Source organism: Giraffa tippelskirchi, chromosome 11 (genome assembly GCF_054371585.1).
Source record: "Giraffa tippelskirchi isolate mGirTip1 chromosome 11, T2T-mGirTip1v1.2.pri, whole genome shotgun sequence".
NCBI lineage: Eukaryota > Metazoa > Chordata > Mammalia > Artiodactyla > Giraffidae > Giraffa > Giraffa tippelskirchi.
The window spans coordinates 125,992,418-126,009,870 of NC_137285.1; the positions used below are offsets into that span (position 1 = coordinate 125,992,418).

At 53.1% G+C, this 17,453-nt stretch overlaps 1 protein-coding gene across 3 annotated transcripts in view; it reads right to left on the minus strand.

Moving 5' to 3' along the window:
* Positions 1–17,453, minus strand: part of GDPD5 (glycerophosphodiester phosphodiesterase domain containing 5) — an 87,835-nt gene that overhangs the window by 9,500 nt on the left and 60,882 nt on the right. For 2 of the 3 annotated variants that reach the window (XM_081539686.1, XM_081539685.1), the window contains 9 exons: positions 17,316–17,419; positions 14,132–14,225; positions 13,217–13,276; positions 7,585–7,683; positions 7,186–7,279; positions 6,667–6,812; positions 2,507–2,589; positions 1,013–1,163; positions 250–468 (listed from right to left, as the gene is read on the minus strand). In XM_081539686.1, the coding sequence (XP_081395812.1) occupies positions 250–468; positions 1,013–1,163; positions 2,507–2,589; positions 6,667–6,812; positions 7,186–7,279; positions 7,585–7,683; positions 13,217–13,276; positions 14,132–14,225; positions 17,316–17,419 (1,050 nt within the window). Of the gene's footprint in view, positions 1–249; positions 469–1,012; positions 1,164–2,506; positions 2,590–6,666; positions 6,813–7,185; positions 7,280–7,584; positions 7,684–13,216; positions 13,277–14,131; positions 14,404–17,315; positions 17,420–17,453 lie in introns of all 3 variants that reach the window. The other variant, XM_081539687.1, reaches the window with a different exon arrangement.

The window sequence follows — 17,453 nt, forward strand, 5'->3', positions numbered from 1 at the left end:
GGACCTCTTTGTTTCTTTCTTGTCCCCACGGTGACCCTGTCAGGGAGGTGTGGGGCACGCTACCCTCATTTTACTAATGTAGAAACTTGAGGTCTAGAGAGGAGTGATACGGTGAGTTTATAGCTGGAACCAGACTCCAGGCAGGCCTGGTCTCCCTGGGACCGGGTCTCGGAGGAGCTCCCAGGGGGCGGAGCACCGGGTGGGGCGGGGCCCCCTAGGGGAGGGCCTGGGTGGGCTTCAGGGCCTCACCTGGTGCTGGGGGAAGCCTGAGCGCAGAAGGGCCTCCAGCGTGACGTTGAGGAAGCTGCTGCGGTAGGGGTGCTCCCGCGGCGGGTCACGCAGGTTGAGCAGCAGCGTGGCATTGCCCTTGGCCAGCTCCAAGAGCTCCACTAGGCTGCAGATGGACTGGTTTTGGGCCTCCCTGTGGTCGGAGGGTGACAGGGAGCTGGCTGTCCAGAACGGGTCCGTCTGTCAGAGACAGGGACACACATGGTGGCCTCACCAGTCCTATGGGGCCTCCACATGCCTTCCTGGCTATGGAACTTGGAGACCCCTGAGTTGCCTGTGTCTGCTGGTGTGTGCAAGTCAGGCAAACTGAAGGCTGTGGCTCCGTGGGGACTCTAGATTAACCCGACCTTAAGCTCCCTATCCCAGTCTGCTTACCAGAAGAATGATTTGCTTGGAACATTCCCCAGACCCCAGTACGTTTCTCCTTTAGTAGCATTTCAGATCAGAGAACCGACTTTGTCTAGAGTTTTACAGGGTTAACAGTTTTAACTTTACTATCGCCATCAACATTCTCTGGTAGGGGAGGCAGAACCAGAACAAGCAGTGACAGCCACGATATCTGGGCCGCAGTGGCAGGAGCCAAGGAAGCCGCCAGCCAGCCTGGCTGTGAGTCAAGGAAGCTGGGCGTGTGAGGGTCGCTGGAGTGGCGGGCAGCCCCCGGTCCTCGCCCGTGGAGTCCCGCCCATGCTTTCCATGCCTAGGACTGGGACAGGTGCTGCCAGACCTTCAGGAACCACTGGCCGGCGTTGAGCCTCTGCAGGATGGTCCAGTTGAGCATGGAGGCGGGCCTGCGGGCGAGCTCCGGGAACTCCTCCTCCACGTTGGTGGTGCGCCGCAGGGTAGCGTCGTGCATGAGGAAGGGCACCCCATCCAGGCTGCGGGAGGGTGGGGCCACGGAGTCACTGCCCACCCGGGTCCCTCACCTGCTCCTCCCGCTCTCTCCTGCCCACCCACTTACACCAGCCTACCAAGGGGCTCAGGAAGGCTCTGCCCCTCTTTGGCCTCAGGTGTCCCTACTGCACAGGGAAGTCAGTAGGCGGGTAGGCGAATCCCTCTGGCTCTGAGGGTCAGACAGGGGTGGGGACGGCTGAGGAGGGAGGGCTGGGCCTATTAGCAACCTTGGAAGGCGGATGCTATCTCATTCGATAATGGGGAGACTGATGCTGGAGACAGAAGTATCTTAACTCAAGGCCTACCAGCCAGTAAATGATGGAACTTGGCTTAGAACCCAGTCCATGTGATGCCATATGAGAAGAGGGAAAATGCAGGCTCCTTTGACAAATTCCATCCCACTATCATCCTGGTCTCCCCTACTGCTGGCCATAAGCCCCATAAGGTGCCTGAGTGTGGAACAGTAAAAGGCACCCATGCTCCCCTTCCTCAAGACATTTTTCTACCATCTGCTAGGAAGAGTTGATAATCATACAATTCTATAATGTCTACAATGGGAGTGGTGTCTTCATACTGTGGTACCCTAATTCAATACCCTGCCCCTCTCCCCTTCTCAGAGATGATGTCATCAGATTGGTATGGATTCTTCTTGCCCTTTATATAACTATTAATATACTTATTTATCTACATGTAGAAAATGTATCAATTAGTTTTATCTGGTCTTTAAAAATATAACTGACATCACAGTGAATGGATCACTCAGGAACTTGCTGATTTCACTCATCAGAGTGTTTGTGCTCCATCTTGCTGAGCCATACAGATCTAATATTTCCATTAAGTGGATCAGTGGCAGGACTCCAGGTCCCTACCTCCACTCTACTTGAACCAAGAGAGTCTGTTTTGTTCTCTACATATTTTATATCCTGGAGTATGGCTCAAGGGGATTCCCAGGTGGTGCTGGTGGTAAAGCACCAGCCTGCCAATGCAGAAGACATAAGAAACATGGGCTGGGAAGATCCCCTGGAGGAGGGCATGGCAACCCACTCCAGTATTCTTGCCTGGAGAATCCCCATGGACAGAGGAGCCTGGCAGGCTACAGTCCATAGGGTCACAAAGAGTCAGACACAACTGAAGCACCTTAGTGCACACAAGCACAGCACATGGCACAAGGTTTACTTGCACGAACATGGTGCCTGCTCTGCCGTGGGTAACCCGAGCCTCTGCTCTCCCATCCCCAAGACTCTGGGACCAGACGTTTCTCCGGAGACCTGGATGTGGATGTATTGAGGAGGGGAAGAGGTGCTGTCCTCCCAGTTCCCACACCTACCTGATGGTGACATCAGCCTGGAGTCCATATAGCTTCTGCTCTAGGGCCTTCCTGAAGGACATCAGCGTGTGCTCTGGGGCCAGCTGAGGGGGAGGGTGGTGGTGAGGGGAAAGGCAGGCTTTAGGTGGTGTTCTCCTCCCCAGCCAACAAAAGTCTTCCATGCTGGGAGGCTGGGTAGGCCTGGTTCTAATCCCCCTCCTTCAAGCAGTAGCTGTGGGGCCCTGGGCATCCACACAGCTTCTCTGAAGCTCAGTTTCCTTATCTGTTAAATCATGCCTGTCTCACAGAGGTTTTTTGTGGGGGGGAGGGAAGAGAGAAACAGGGGTGGTTAGTGTTGATGAATATAAATGTGGAGGTCAGGGGGCATTTTTACAGTCTTCTGCCTCTATATAGTCTTGGGCTGAGCTGAATGCCAAGTTTCCTCCTGTTTATACTTTGAGTCTGGGTGGAGATCCCCAAGGGAGAGAAGAGGGTAGAGAGCATGGCACAGTTTCAGTGGGGTGACTGGTTTCCTCATCTATATAGACATGAAAACCCCATCTCTTAGACTGTTATAAGGATTAAAAGCCCCAAGCATGTTGCCTGATATACAGTAAATGCTTAATAAATGACAGCTGTCACCCTACAGCATATACATCAGAAAATCCTAGTCTTAGTCCTGACTCTGTCCTTAACTAGCTTTGTGGCCTTCGGTGAATCTCTTTATCCTATAGGCCCTGGTTTCCCATTTCTCCTTGGGGGTATAAGTACAGTGTTCTCTGAGGGTCCTTCCAATTGGGCGAGTTGGGGTTTTGAGTCTGCCTCCTTAGTTGTTTAGTTTGACGATCTTGTCTTACCCTTTTCTGCCACTAGGGGTCAGCACCATACCAAGGGTTGTGCTAGGACCGAGGGCAGTGTAGGATGGAAGACTGGGAAGACTTCCGGCAGTGAAGATGGATGGAAAGTGCTCCCATGGCTCATCCTTCCCACCAAGACATGCTCATTCCCATCTTTTCTCCCTGTGGCCATGCTGTTTCCCATTTCCTAGCACATAACACACTCTTCTCTTCTGGAAAGCAGCCTGGAGTGGCAAAGGCTTTGGAGCTGAGATGGAACAATTCTCCTTCCCAGTCACCGACCTGGGCCATCACTTCCCCTTCTGGACCTCAGTTTCTTTAGCTGTAAGATGGGTTAATGTTATCAAGCTCATAGATGAGGTAACAGATGTCAGCAGTCTCTGAAAGATGTGTTTCTTTCTTCCCCTTTCTGCAGGGCAGAGGAGACTTGGGGGAGGTGCTACCTTGTTTCCCAGTTAAGTGGGCTGTGTAAGACCCCACAGAGGCATCTAAGGAGAGGTGTGGACTTGGTGGAGTTCCTACTCAATCACTTCCAAATGCCCTGGCGCCAGGCCTCCCACAAATGACCACCAGAGGGGTACTGGCAGGAGGTAGCCTGTGGGTGTACACAAAGAGCATAGCAGTGACTATGGAGACTCTCGGGGGACAGAGGAAGTGTTTGGGTGGGGCCAAGTCTCTTTTCTGGAGGCTTTTTAAACTCAGGTCTCTCTAGGTTAGGTGCTGACTTCCTGGAGAAAAAGGGTTCCCACAGCCTCAGGCTGAAATGCAGATGGGATGTATTGTCAGAAATGTGCAAGTGTGGGGTGGTCGTCACAGGCTCATGGTGGACCACTGAGCTTCAGAGCCTCAACTCTGGCATCAGTCTGGCCAAATATTACAGTATGCACACCCACACACAGGTCCCCCCCACAGGAATGACACCCAGATACCATCTCCAAGACAGGAATGAACGCTTGGGCTTACCACACATAGATGTGTGGACCTCCCCCAGGCAGATGTATACAGGTGTAGACGCTGATACTCATGCATTCACAGTGACACAAGAAAGAGCTGTGTCAAGACACCTATACCAGCCCCTTAAGGAGCGCCACTGGGATGCAATCAGCCAGATGCACAATGGGGAAATTCTACAGGACAAATGACTCAGTTTCTTCAACAAATAAACATATGGGAAAAAAGGGAAGAAGATTATTATAGACTAAAAGATACTTATGGAGAAGGACACAGCAACCCACTCTAGTATTCTTGCCTGGAGAATCCCATGGACAGAGGAGCCTGATGGGCTATAGTCCATAGGGTCACACGACTGAAGCAACTTAGCACAAAAGATACTTAGCTCAGCTGGTAAAGAATCTGCCTGCAATGCAGAAAATCCTGGTTTGATTCCTGGGTTAGGAAGATCCCCTGGAGAAGGGAAAGGCTACCCACTCCAGTATCCTGACCTGGAGAATTCCATGGACTGTACAATCCATGGGGTCACAAAGAGTTGGACACGACTGGGCAACTTTCACTTCACTTTCAACTATAAAAAGACATTTTAGAGACAATAAAGGGAAGCTGAGCACTGATTCAGTATTAGATAGTATTAAGGAATGATCATGAATTTGGTTAGGTGTAACAGTGGCATTGTGGTCATGGTTCCATTTTTAAAGTCTTTATGCATTAGAGATACACCCTGAAGTAAGTACGGGTAAAATGATACAGTGTCTGGGATTTGCTTTCAAATATTAAAGTGGGGGGAAGGGGGAGGGGAAAGAAAAATCAGGGAAATGGATGAAACAAGAATGGCAAAATATTGGTAAGTGGTAAAGGTGGTACTGGGTTCATTATACTATTCATTTCACTTCTGCTAAAAAAAATCAGTGCACACGGGGCCATCTCGCTCCTTCCTTTTGCCCTCTCCTTCCTGCCTCAGCACGCCCTTTTGTCCTGTGGCCTCCAGAGCAGGTGGGATGGGTAATAGGGGCCATGGAAAGAAGAGCAGCTATAAGCTGGGGCCCTGCTTCCTGGAAGGCTGTGCTTCTAATTTATCCTCACAAAAGCCAGCAGCAGGGAGGCTTGAAGGGGATCAAAAACCCCCAAGACACACGGGAGGCACGCGGCAAAACTGGACCCAAAATCCAGATCCCTCTGATGGGAAACGATGGCCTTCTCAGCTGGTTGCCTCCGGGTGCTGGGAGCAAGCAGCACAGGGTGTGATGGGAGGACACCAGGCTCCAACTCAGGGGCACAGGTCTCAGCCTTATCTAGGAAATGGGCACAATAATACCCCCATATGCAGGGGGTGTAGGACCTTCAGCGTGATTTGTGGCCCTGTTAGACTCGACACCTCCTTTAAATGCTTCCTTTGTGAGGCTCCCTTAACTACTCTGAAATTCAGTGACACGGTGGACCTCCTTAAGACCCTCACAACCAAGAAAAAGCTCTCAAGAGCCCCCAAACGCCCTCTGGGGTGGTGAGGAGAGGTACTGCCTCTGTTGAGACCCGCGCTTAAAGGCTTCCATAGGTTGGGAAACCCAACCTAAGGAAGCAGGAGGGCTTGCCCAAGGAAACAGGAAAGTGTAACTCTTACTTTCTGTAAGCCAGACTCATATCTAGGCACATCACACATGCTAACCGACTCCTGCTTTTCGTGGCCCTATGGTGCAGGCACTCCCATCATCCCTGGGTACTAGATGAGGAAAACAGGTACAGTGAAGATGTAATTGGCCCTGACTCCCACAGCTGCCAAGGTGCCTGGAAGCCTGGCTCCAGAACATACTCACTCCTTTGAAGGGGAGGGCCTATTGTGGGATCACAGGGGTGGCAGAGAAGAAGCAGGTGCTGACTTTGATGCCTTCCTCCCCTGTTTCACCCTGGTGCAAATGTTTTCCTTTAGCAGTGGGCTTGGGGCTGCACCCAGCTCTCCTGCCCACAGGAGGGTTTTCCTGTTGCTTCATCTCGGCCCTGGGAGCCTGCTTCCCTCCCCACACCCAGCATCTCTTTCTTTCTCTCCTGGGCCTTCCTAACCCACAGCCTTACAGTATCTTTCCAGGGTCCTCAGGATAAAAGTGAAATCTTTTAAGCAAGATGCCTTCAGGCTCTTCAGGACTTGATCCCACCCAAACTCTCTAGTCTTTACACCAATCCTTTCCATATGCCACCCCCCGCCCCCACCAAGCACACATCATTACCAAGAAGGGCTAAAAATCATTGCTATTATTATTATACCCATTTCCCTGCCAGCTCCTCCCTACAAGGAGATAGGTTTTTGCCTGTCTCCCTCTGGAATGGCAGCTCTGCCCACCCCTCACCCAGTCTTTGGGGCCCACAAGTGGCACTCACCATGGGGGCCCCGCGGTGGCCAATGAGGGCAGGTTTGGGGCCCAGGTCCTTTTTCTCCATGATGCAGGGAGAGGAGATGGTGAGAGGGGCCAGGTAGAGGGCAAACACCAAGGTGAAGAAGGTTCCAAGAATGGCTATCTGGGAGGCTGCAGACACAGGCGCAACCATGAGCCCCAGGCAACAGGGCAGGAAATGCCAGAGCCCTCCTCCCTCCCCCAGTCTGGACCATGACACTCTGAGGGGGACCCTACACCAAGAGGACTCCTCCTTCCTGCAAAAGTGAACCTGGCCTCTAAGTCACACATAGAAATATAGACACAGAAGAGGAAGCATGCAAAGCTGAGGCTGTCACCTCTGTGCAACCTGCAGGCCACTCTGAACCAGGACTCGCCACGCTAAGAGCAAGGGCCCCACCGTATCCCCAGGTTACCCAGGTACAGTCCAGGTGGGGGCAGGACAAGCTGGCCTTGGTACTTGGAGCACATGGGTGGGGGACAGGTCCTGCCCAGTCATACTTACAGGATCGCTCTGCGCGGGCAAACTGTCCTGCCACAATCCAGGAGAGCGCTGTGACAGCCACCAGGGCCCCCATGTGCAGGAACGGCGCTGTGCCCTTGGGTACAGGAAGGGGCAAGAGAGACTGTCAGCTCCCAGCTGTGCCCAGACCCTCTGGTCACCAGCGTCCTCCCAGCCTATCTCTATCCGTGGGGCAGGCAGCTGTGTCTGTTTTTCAGCGGAGGACACTGGGAGTCCAGGGATCCTGGGTGCTAGAATCCTCCTTGTCTCTGAGTTGCTCTGTGATGTGGACCCCTCCCCCGCCTTCTGGACTTCGGTCGGGAGGAACGGGAGTGACCTAAAGGCGATGTCTTGTTCTGAGGGTCCTGGGGAACCAGCCGGCGGGCCCCCACCCCCACTCACCTGCAGGGAGATGAAGAGCACCTCCCACTCGTCCTCCCACAGCTGGGCCACAGCCGACATGGCCACCATGGTGGCCACCAGGATGGCCACCAGCCCGATCTACAGGGGAAGAGCCACCAGACGGTCAGGGGGCGCCAGAGCCTGGACAACCCAAGGGTCCCCTGCATGTCGGGGAGGGAGAGCAGAGGTGGAGAGACAGAGGGAGGGGCCGAGACACGTGTGGGGGGAGTGGGGAGTGTGAGAGAGGCCGGCCTAGCAGGGCAGAGGCAGGTAATGACAATGAGACAGGCAGGGGGTGGCAGGTGGGCGGGCCCAGTGAAGAAGGGACCACAAGAGAAACAGGAGGGTGGAGAGAAGACAGGTGGGCTGGTATGGGGACATGGCCCCAGGGCTCAGGGTGTGGGGAGGGAAAACACTCAGCAAACAGGGGCCTCCTGGTGCCCAGCAGGTCCCATTCCAGGCCTTGCCCGCCCTTCCAGCCACTTTTCATCCTGCATGACAGGTGAAGATATCAAGGCTCCCCTGGAGCTGGGGCGAAGGGTGACTTGCCCAGGTCACAGGGCAGGAGGCTGAGGAGCCAGGTCCTGTGCGGGAGCCTCAGTCCACCTTCCCCTCGGCCTTCAGGCGGGAGCAAGCAGAGGGGAGGCAGGGGGCAGCCCCATGTGCCACACTACTAAGGCGTGCTCTCAGTCCCAGCCTCCCGGCTTCCAGCCTCTAATGAGTTACGGGAGCTGCCCTCCCAGAGAAAGTAAGGAGCAGAGCTCTGACGGAACCTTTGTGGGACAGAAAGCTTTGGGGACAGATGGGATGTGACATGTGTCCTGTAACACAAGATGCTTCCCCACACTAAGCGATGCCTAGCTTCGGGTTATTTAGCCCCCAGGGTCCCCACCTTGGGCCCTGGATCTACATCTCTGCACCGCCAGGCTGGTCTCGTAAAACTCAGGTCATGCCTCCAACCCAAAGCCTTCCACAGCCCCCAGCTCCACGAGGTGCCAGCCGGGACCACCACCTCCGGCCCTCCTGACTCCCTACTGCCCGCTCCCAGCGGTTCTCTGCCAGCAGGGCTCTCGCCCTCTCTCTCTCCTTACAGTGCCTTTTCTGGCAGTGGCAGCAGCATTCCCAGAGCCTTCCAACAACCAAACAGGCTCTAAATTGAGTTTCTGGCTCGTGAGAGCAGAGACGGCAGCTGATCCATCTTCGTTCCCTGCCAGGCAGGGAAGATTCATTCTTGTCTGGGATTAAGGTTTCCTTTGGAGGTTTGTCATTCTGGGCCATCAGCCTGGAAACAAATGTTCCAATAAGAAGCAGTAATAAGGCTGAAATGGGTAGGAACCCTTATGGACTGTGACAGGCCGGCCCAGAAGACATAGGAATAAGAGATATGAAGGAGCGTGGAGGGCCCAAGTGTGCCCTGGGTCTGCGGGAGGGCCCTTTGTTTTTTCCTCATGTTTATCCTTGTGAAAGCCCAGTTGAGATGTTATCGTCTTCATTTTATACATAGGAAAATGGGGTTCAGAGAGCATAATGATTTGCTTGGTTGTGTAGCTTTGAGGGGGCAGAGTCAGAAGCAATCCCTATTCTGCCTGTCTTGGAGGTCAGCCGCTTTCTGGGGGTCTGCCCTCACAGTGCAATGGAGGGAGCCCCAAGGAGCATCCTCTCGACCCCTCACCCCAACATGCAGGCTCCCTGCCCCCCGCTCCAGGGCACAGCAAGCATCTCTGGAGGGTCACTCCCTGAGCATATTTTATTACAGTAGTTAACTGCTAGTGAAAATACATGTAATAAAACTGATTTCCCAGCACCCTAACTCAACGAAAATTTTTATCCTCTCTGAACTCGGCAGTTGCCATAGTGGCAACCATTATGCTCCGCAATATTACTGCAGTGGTCAGCGCCTGTGGGATTTCACCACACACACCGTGTCCTGAAGCCACGGAAACAGCGCTGACTCCTGACAACTAGACTGCCGTTCCTCAAGTCTGACTGCAAAGGATACATCCCACCCAGAGAGTGAGGAAAGCCCAGGGGAAGCCTCGGAGAAAGTGGTCTTTGGTTTTCCGTGCTGGAGGCACTGCGGTTCGTGATGACAGTTGGAGGGGTGGAGGACACCGGAGGTATGTCCTCCGTTCATTCACTGAGCCCTGCCTGGGTGCTGGGACCCGGGAGGAGTTGGAAACAAGCCTTGCCAACAGGTTGGCCTCTTGGGAGGGTGATTAGAATCTGGGTTCTGTGTGGTTTAAGTCACAGATGGTTGGCCCAGGGTTCAGGGACCCACTCATGTCACATTCCTTGGTGATTGTGCCTAATGGGAGTGTTCACCCTCTGAGAGCGTGTTTCCTGAGCTGCCGAGATGGGGAGAGTGAGCACCTACCTGAAAGGGGTTTGGAAAGATAAATGAGAACATGCAAGTGAAATGCTTAGCACCATGGCTAGCAGCAAAACAATCAGTGCTTACTAAATGTTGTGTTAGTTGCTCAGACGTGTCCTACTCTTTGCAGACAAATGTTAGTAACATAATTTTTTAAAAGTGGGCATGGGTTTCCCTGGTGGCTCAGTGGTAAGGAATCTGCCCGTTAATGTAGGAGTTACAGGAGTCGTGAGTTCGATCCCTGGGTCGGGAAGCTCCCCTGGAGAAGGAAATGGTAACCTACTCCATTATTCTTGCCTGGGAAATCCCATGGACAGAGGAGCCTAGAGGGCTATAGTCCATGAGGTTGCAAAGAGTCGGACACAACTTAGAGCCTAAACAATGGCAGAATCAAAAAGAATGAAATAATGCCATTTGCAGCAACACAGATGGACCTAGAGATTGTCAAACTGAGTGGAGTAAGTCAAAGACAAATTTCATATGATATCACTTATATATGGGATCTGAAAAAAAAAATGGTACAAATGAACTTATTTACAAAACAGAAATAGAGTCACAGATATAGAAAACAAACTTATGGTTACCTAGGGGGAAAGGGGTGGCAGGAATAAATTGGGAGATTGAGATTGAGATATATATATATATATACTATACATAAAATAGGTAACTAATAAGAACCTACTGTATAGCACAGGAAACTATACTCAATATTCTGTAATGACCTATGTGGAAAACAATCTAAAAGTAGTAGACATATGTCTAGCTGAATCACTTGGCTGTACACCTGAAACTAACACAGCATTGCAAATCAACTAAAAAAAACTACACTGAGGTACCATCTTCACCCACTGGGAATGGCAAAGTCAGGAAATCCCTGAATACTTTATGGGCAAGGGTGACTTTATAGGCACAATCATGTATTCCTGCTTGTGTGTGCCCGGTCATGTCCGACTCTTTGTGACCCCATGGACTGTAGCCCACCAGGCTCCTCTATCCATGAGATTTCCCAGGCAAGAATACTGGAGTGGGTTGCCATTTCTGCCTCCAGCGGATCTTCCTGACCCGGGGATCAAACCTGCATCTCCTGCATTGCAGGTGGATTTTTTAACTGCTGAATCACCAGGGAAGCCCATACATAAACTATACAGTAATTAAAAAAAAAAAAACTACCAAAAAATGTTAAGGTGCAAAATGAGGGTATAATAGGCTACCACTTGTGTTTAAAGAAAAAGGAATGTGTGTGTATGTGTGTGTACATACACACACATCTGCATGTGCTTAAAATATCTCTCTGGAAAGATAATGCGGAGATTTACATTTTGTACTTCTTTGTACCTTTGTAATGTTGAACCATATCAATGTATTAATGGTCAAAAGTTAGTTAAAACATGCCCCCCCACATAAGAATTCCTTAAAATCTTAGAATAAAACTACAGAGTCTTGCAAACAGAGGGGTAGAAATTTCCAGCCCCTACTTGACTACTGAGCCCCAGAGAGCTCCTTGCCTCCTGGTGCAGTGGATCCAGCTAAGCATCAGCTGGAAGGACCTTCCTCATGCTGAGATCTCTTGGGAGGGATCAGAGGGGAAAGGAAGGCAGGACTGGCACCCTGGGAGCTGGCACCAGTGCAGATGAAGGGATCTGAGCCCCCTGCCCCCAGGAGAAGACTCTCTGCACTGCTCTGCTGCCCTGGCTGGCTTGAGCCTCCAGATGCCTCTCAGCTGGGATCAAGCAGGTGTGCCCTGGCCTGCTGAGAGCCAGTCATGCCCCAGAGGAGGGGACCGTGTGAGCACCAGCCCCACCTGGGGTGCCCGCAGGTGTCGTCCTTTCAAGTGTCAGCTTTGCAGCTGGGAAAAGAAAGTCCCTCACAAAGAAGGCTTCAGAAGCACAGAGGAGATCTTAGGAAAGAGTGATGAGCAAGAGGAAGGTGGGAGGGGACCAGAGGCGGCTCACTGCTCTTTATCCCTCCAGGACTTTAGTCACCTGGGTCTGACTCCCTAGCTCCAGACCTTGGAGGCACACCTGGATGCCTACAGGCACCTCCCACTCCATGCAGCCCAAGTGGAGCTCACTGCATCCTTCTTCCAGTTCCCGTTCTGTATCCTTTTAGCTGGAAGTGAGTCCCTCCCCTCAGAGTCACTCTGGACCCATCTCACAGGCTCATGATTATTCCTGGACATTTCTGCCTCTTCCTAAATGGCCAGCCCATGGAGTCAGGCTCTGGGGAAAGAGGTGGCCCGGCCCTCTCTCTGGGGCCCTGGTGCTCCTGGGAGGGAGGAGCTCTCTCTGGGTCAGCTCTGTGCCACTCCTGAGCCCACTGGGGTCTCAGAAAGAGCAGGAGGCATCAGCCACGTGCATTCCATACCATGTGTGCCATGAACAGTGAGCCAGAGAGTCAAGGCTCTGGAATGTATGATGTCTCTTTTCTTTGGGTCCAGCCCTGCGTGGGGCACTGGGGACATGGAGATGGAAAGTCAGTTCTGGTCTCTGTACGGAGCTCCTAGACTAGGGAGGGTAGAGGTCAGGGAACCAGATGGAAATGGACAATGAGATGTCAGGACTGTGGCCGGGGAGCCTGAGGGGACTGGGGGAGCCTGAGAAGCTTTGTGTAGGTAGGAGAAAAACCAAGGAAGGTTCCAAAAGAGAAAGGGAGGCAGGAGTGAAAACATAAAGCAGAAAAGAGGAAGACATGCTGGGAGGGCCTGAGATGTCTCATGTAGCAGAAGCCTACGGTGATGGTCCCATGACAGCAGTTGGGAGAGGTCAGCAGGGGCCAACTTGCTCAGGGCCTTAATGTCTGGAGGGAGAGCTTGGATCATCCTGGGAGCAATGGAAGCTATGGGAAGGGCTTTAAACTGGGAGTCATATCACTGAATCAGAGTTTTAAAATGAGCTCACTGGAGAGAAATAGAGGATGAGACTGAAGTCAGACCCAGCCAGAGAGCTGGAGCTGTGACCTACGCTGGTTAACCGCACGGCTATAGATCTAGGAGCCTGGACCCTCTACTTATTAAGCTGGAAACCTTGGGCAAGTTACTTAACCTCTTTGTACCTCAGTTTTCCCAACTGCAAAATGGGATGATAACAGCACCTATGCTGCAGGGCTGCTGAGGGGTAAATGAGTAAACACAGTCCAGTGTTAGCTCCTAGAACAATGACAACCATGATCCAGGAGAGGGAAGATGTGTCCGGGCTCTTCCTCTGCTGCTGTGGCCTCCAGCCTCTCCCCTCCTTCCTGAGCCCCTGCGGAGGCAGCCCTTACCTTGTGCAGCCAATGCAGGTTCATCTGTTGCCCCACGGCGATGTGACATAGTGCCAGGACCTGAGGGGGGCGGGCCCACAGGGCAAGAGTCAGGCATCACGTGTGACCCAGGTTTCTGCCAGTTCCCCAGACACCCTGCTCCCCACGGCTCTCCAGGCCTGGCTCAAGCAGTCAGCTAACCATTCTCATGCCCAGCCCTGCTCAGCCCCGTCCAAGCCTAGCCACCTCCCAGATTATTTCAGGTTCCTCCTCCTCTAGGGTTTTTCTCTCAAGAGCTCATTGGGCCCTGCTGCACTTGGGCTGCCTAATTCATGTTTTGGAAGTTCCAGGACCCAGGATTCTGAAGCAGACTTGATCCTGTCCCCCAGGAACTGGGAGAGTTGCTTTGATGTTCACTCACTAGGGTAAAGAATCTGCCTGCAATGAAGGAGACCTGGGTTCAATCCCTGGGTCAGGAAGATGCCCTGGAGAAGGGAATGGCAATCCTTTCCAATATTCTTGCCTGGAAAATTCCATGAACAGAGGAGACTGGCGGGCTACAGTCCACAGGGTCACAAAGAGTTGGACACAACTGAGCAGCTAACACACACCCAGGAGCTCTCAGGCCAGCCTGGGGACTGAGTTGAGTCTGAGGGAGCAACATGTTGGAAGCAGGGACCAAAGCAGAAGTTCTTGGGAGAGGAAGTCTGCAGTGGGGCCTAACAGTGGGATGTCCTCACGGGGTTGGGGGAAAACATGCCAGAATGGGGCAAAGCAAGAGGACCTCCCACCTTGAAGGAACCAAGCCCCAGAGGCCTGGAGAAAAGCCAGCCGTCCTCCTCAAACCAGGGTGGGGCCCTCCATCAGCCCGGCACAGGTCAGGTCTCCCTTCCCCTGGGAACAGGGCCACCTGCCCTCTGAGACAGCCCCACATACCTGGAGGCCAGCGATGTAAGTGAAGGCAGCTGCTGTGGTCATGAGGATGGGCACGGACCAGTCACTCCAGTAGCCCATGCGGTTGTAGAGGTACCTGCCAGGATGAGAAGGGGCAGGGGTCAGAACTCCACCAGGGAGCCTGGATGCTGCCCGGGGCCTGCCAGCTCTCAGCTCTCAGGCGGCCTGCTCAGGTACTAGACTCTGGCCCTTCAGTGAGGAGGTCACTGCTTCCCTGGTCATCAGTCAGCCTGTGGAGGGCTCTCGAGGGACACCTGGGCGTGGCAAGGAGCATAAACAAGAAAACAATTTCCCTTAATTCTTCTGCCCAGAAGTAACCATCACCAAAACTCTGCTGCCTTCTTCCTGTGGGTGCCCCCCTCTGCTTATATATTTGTATAAACAGCAAAGCCGGGAGCCTGCTGCATATAGCACAGGGGTCAGAGTTCAGGCTTTGGAGGGAAGCACTTGCAGATTCAAATCCCCTGGCTTCAAGGATGCTGGGGAGGTGAGACAGACTTCCCTGACGCTAAGATGCCATTGATTGTGACATTCATCTCAATTTCAATGTCGACATTTGAAAAGATGAGGTCTTAGGATTGATAACATGTAACAGCTGACTTCCCTGCACTTTAGTTTCCTCATCTGCAGGATGGGAATAACAAAGTGCCCTTCCTAGGGTTTCCTGAGGATGAAGTTTATGTGAGGAACAAGGTAAGTACTCAACTCTCTGCTTCTTATTAACATAAAGCATTTACTGATGTCAGTAAAAGCCTGAGGAAATGTGATTTTTCTCATAGTCATGTGGTTTTCTGTTGCTCTAATGTACTGTATGAAGCCAACTTCCTACTAACGACAATTAATAGTTTCCAATTATTCACTATTATAAATTAACACAAAAATGCTTTGGCACATACCTTTCTGTATTACTAATTATTTCCTTAGGAGAGACTCCTACAGATGGAATCATAGGGCCAAAGGGAATGAGCTGTTTTTAGGGCTCCTGTTAGAGCCTGATAAGTTGCTCTCCAGAAAGACTGAACCACCCACATCCTCCCTGTACAAGTGGGGAAACTGAGGCTCAGAGAAGGCAGCAAGCAACGTGCACAGGGTCATCAGAGAAAATGAGCTGGCACCAGGCAGCTTCAGGCCCGCCACCCTCTTGGGGCTGGGAGGGCTGCAGGAGGACACTATGGGGTGGGTACCTGCTCTCCCCTGGCCCTCACCCTTGGAATTCCAGGGCAAGATTTACTCAAGGTGAAGCTGAGGCCCAGGAAAAGGCAGCCCCTGGCCCTGGTAACTACTCCTGTAAAGCATCTGGCTCCACGTGTATCTCCCTTTTGGGAGGGAGCCCCCCCTCCCCACTCCCGGTTGACAGCCAAGCTGGTCCCTCCCTGGCTTTCCCCATTCAGCCCTGACCACCCAGGTCTTGCTCGCCTCTTCTTACCGCATGAGCTATCCCTGGAGGCTCTCTGTACTCTGAGGACCAGGCCAGGGGCTCCTGAATCCCCAGGAAACCGAGGAGACTGGCTGAGGGAGCTGCAGGTCCCCAGGCCATCCCCGAGCACAGGCAGGCCTTCCCTCTGTGGCCTCCCCAACACGGCAGCATCTGTCCTCTGCTTGAGCTGCCCAGCGATGAGGAGCTCAGTCTCTGGGCAGAGCGGGGTGGCCCCGTGGACCACATGATACAGAAAGGTAGTTTAAGTCCCTCTCCCAGATCTGACTGCATCCTGCTGTGTGGCTACAGAAAGGCTGCTTAACCTCTCTGAGCCCCAGTCTGCTGGACTGTCCTAACATGTGCACTTGGCACTAACTGGTTGTGTGGCCATAGGAGAGTCCTATCCCTCTCCAGGCCTTAGCTGCTTCTTCTGTACGTGACAGGTGGACCACCATTGGGGCAGCAGGCCTGCAGCTCAGCAGAGCCATCCAAGGACCTCAGGGAAGGGCCAGCAGGGAATGCTCCCACTTGTCCACAGCAGTGCCTGTGCTTTGGATACCTGCAAGGATGAATAATTTATTTATGGCATTTAATAAAGGCCAGAGGCCACCTCTGGGACTCGGCTGGGGCTCCGGCTCATCTCGCCGGGCTGTGGAGGGGAAGCAGCCTGTCCTTTATTGAGATCATTAATCATAGAAGCACAGCCTGGTGCCATGCAGAGGGGAGTGAATGCCAGACTTCATGAACCTGAGTCTTAGGATCACTACAAAATCCTCGAACCACAGCCCATCAGAAGCCCAGAGTCCAGAAATCATAAATTCTAACATCATGACCACCTTCCAGCTGGAGATTCAGCCTCCCAGGAAGTGTCTTCGGGTTTAGGGGAGCCTGGAGCCCTCTCACATCCATCATCTCGTTTTGTCCTCAGAAAGACCTGCTATCTGCTAGCGCTCTGCTATCCCATTTTACAGAAGAGGATACCAAGCTTGAGAGAGGACTCACACTCCTGTGCCCATGGTCACACTGAGCTGAACTTCTAACCAAGAGAAAAAGGCAGCACCGGAGGGGCAGGGAGCACTGGCTGCCAAGCTCCAACTCTGCCCTCAACTGGTCGTCTGAACTTGGGCCTCAGTTTCCATGCCTGTCAGTGGGCAAGTTCCTACTAGAGCCGGGTGAACTTCTCTTCTTCCTTGCCTTCCACTGTTTGACAAAGGCAGGCCATGGGGGAGCGAGGGCAAGGGGTGAAGAAGAAATAGGTGCCCTTGTGCACCCAGCCCCAGACATGTCCTTGGACCTGAGGCTGCTGCCCACAAGGGACCCTGAGCTTTCCCAGAACCACAACATCTCCCAGCCCGGCCCACAGCCCTGCTCAGGGAGGCAGGAGGCTTGGGGTCGGGGACCACCTCCTCTGCTGAGGCCTTGGTTTCCTTGGGCCTTGGAGTCCTTGTCTACAAGGGGTCCAGAGGCCCCAGCTCCCAGCTGGGCCCCTGCCCTGTCTTACATTCCTATTTCCATGATAGCAGCAGCAGGAAGGAGTTCCCTGTTCTCCCCAGGTGGTCTCAGCTCCCCTAGGCCTCTGTTCTCTCTAGAGGACTACTCTCTCAAAGGCTGCACAGAGAGCTGGTGGCCAGTGGTGGCCGGGCCCTGAGGACCAGCCCAGGAGAGAGGTTCAAACCCATCCCTCACCCCCGACCAGTCTCAGCCACCAGATGCCCAGGCCTCAGGCCCCGCCCCCTGGTCCCCACTCACCAGTTGAATTCATCGTAGTCATTGTGGACTTCCCACCAGAAGTAGAGCCAGGTGAGCGTGAGGCCAAAGGTGAAGGTCAGGAGCAGGAACCAGAGGCACTCCCACTGGAGGGGCACAGCGAGGACAGGGGTCAGTGGG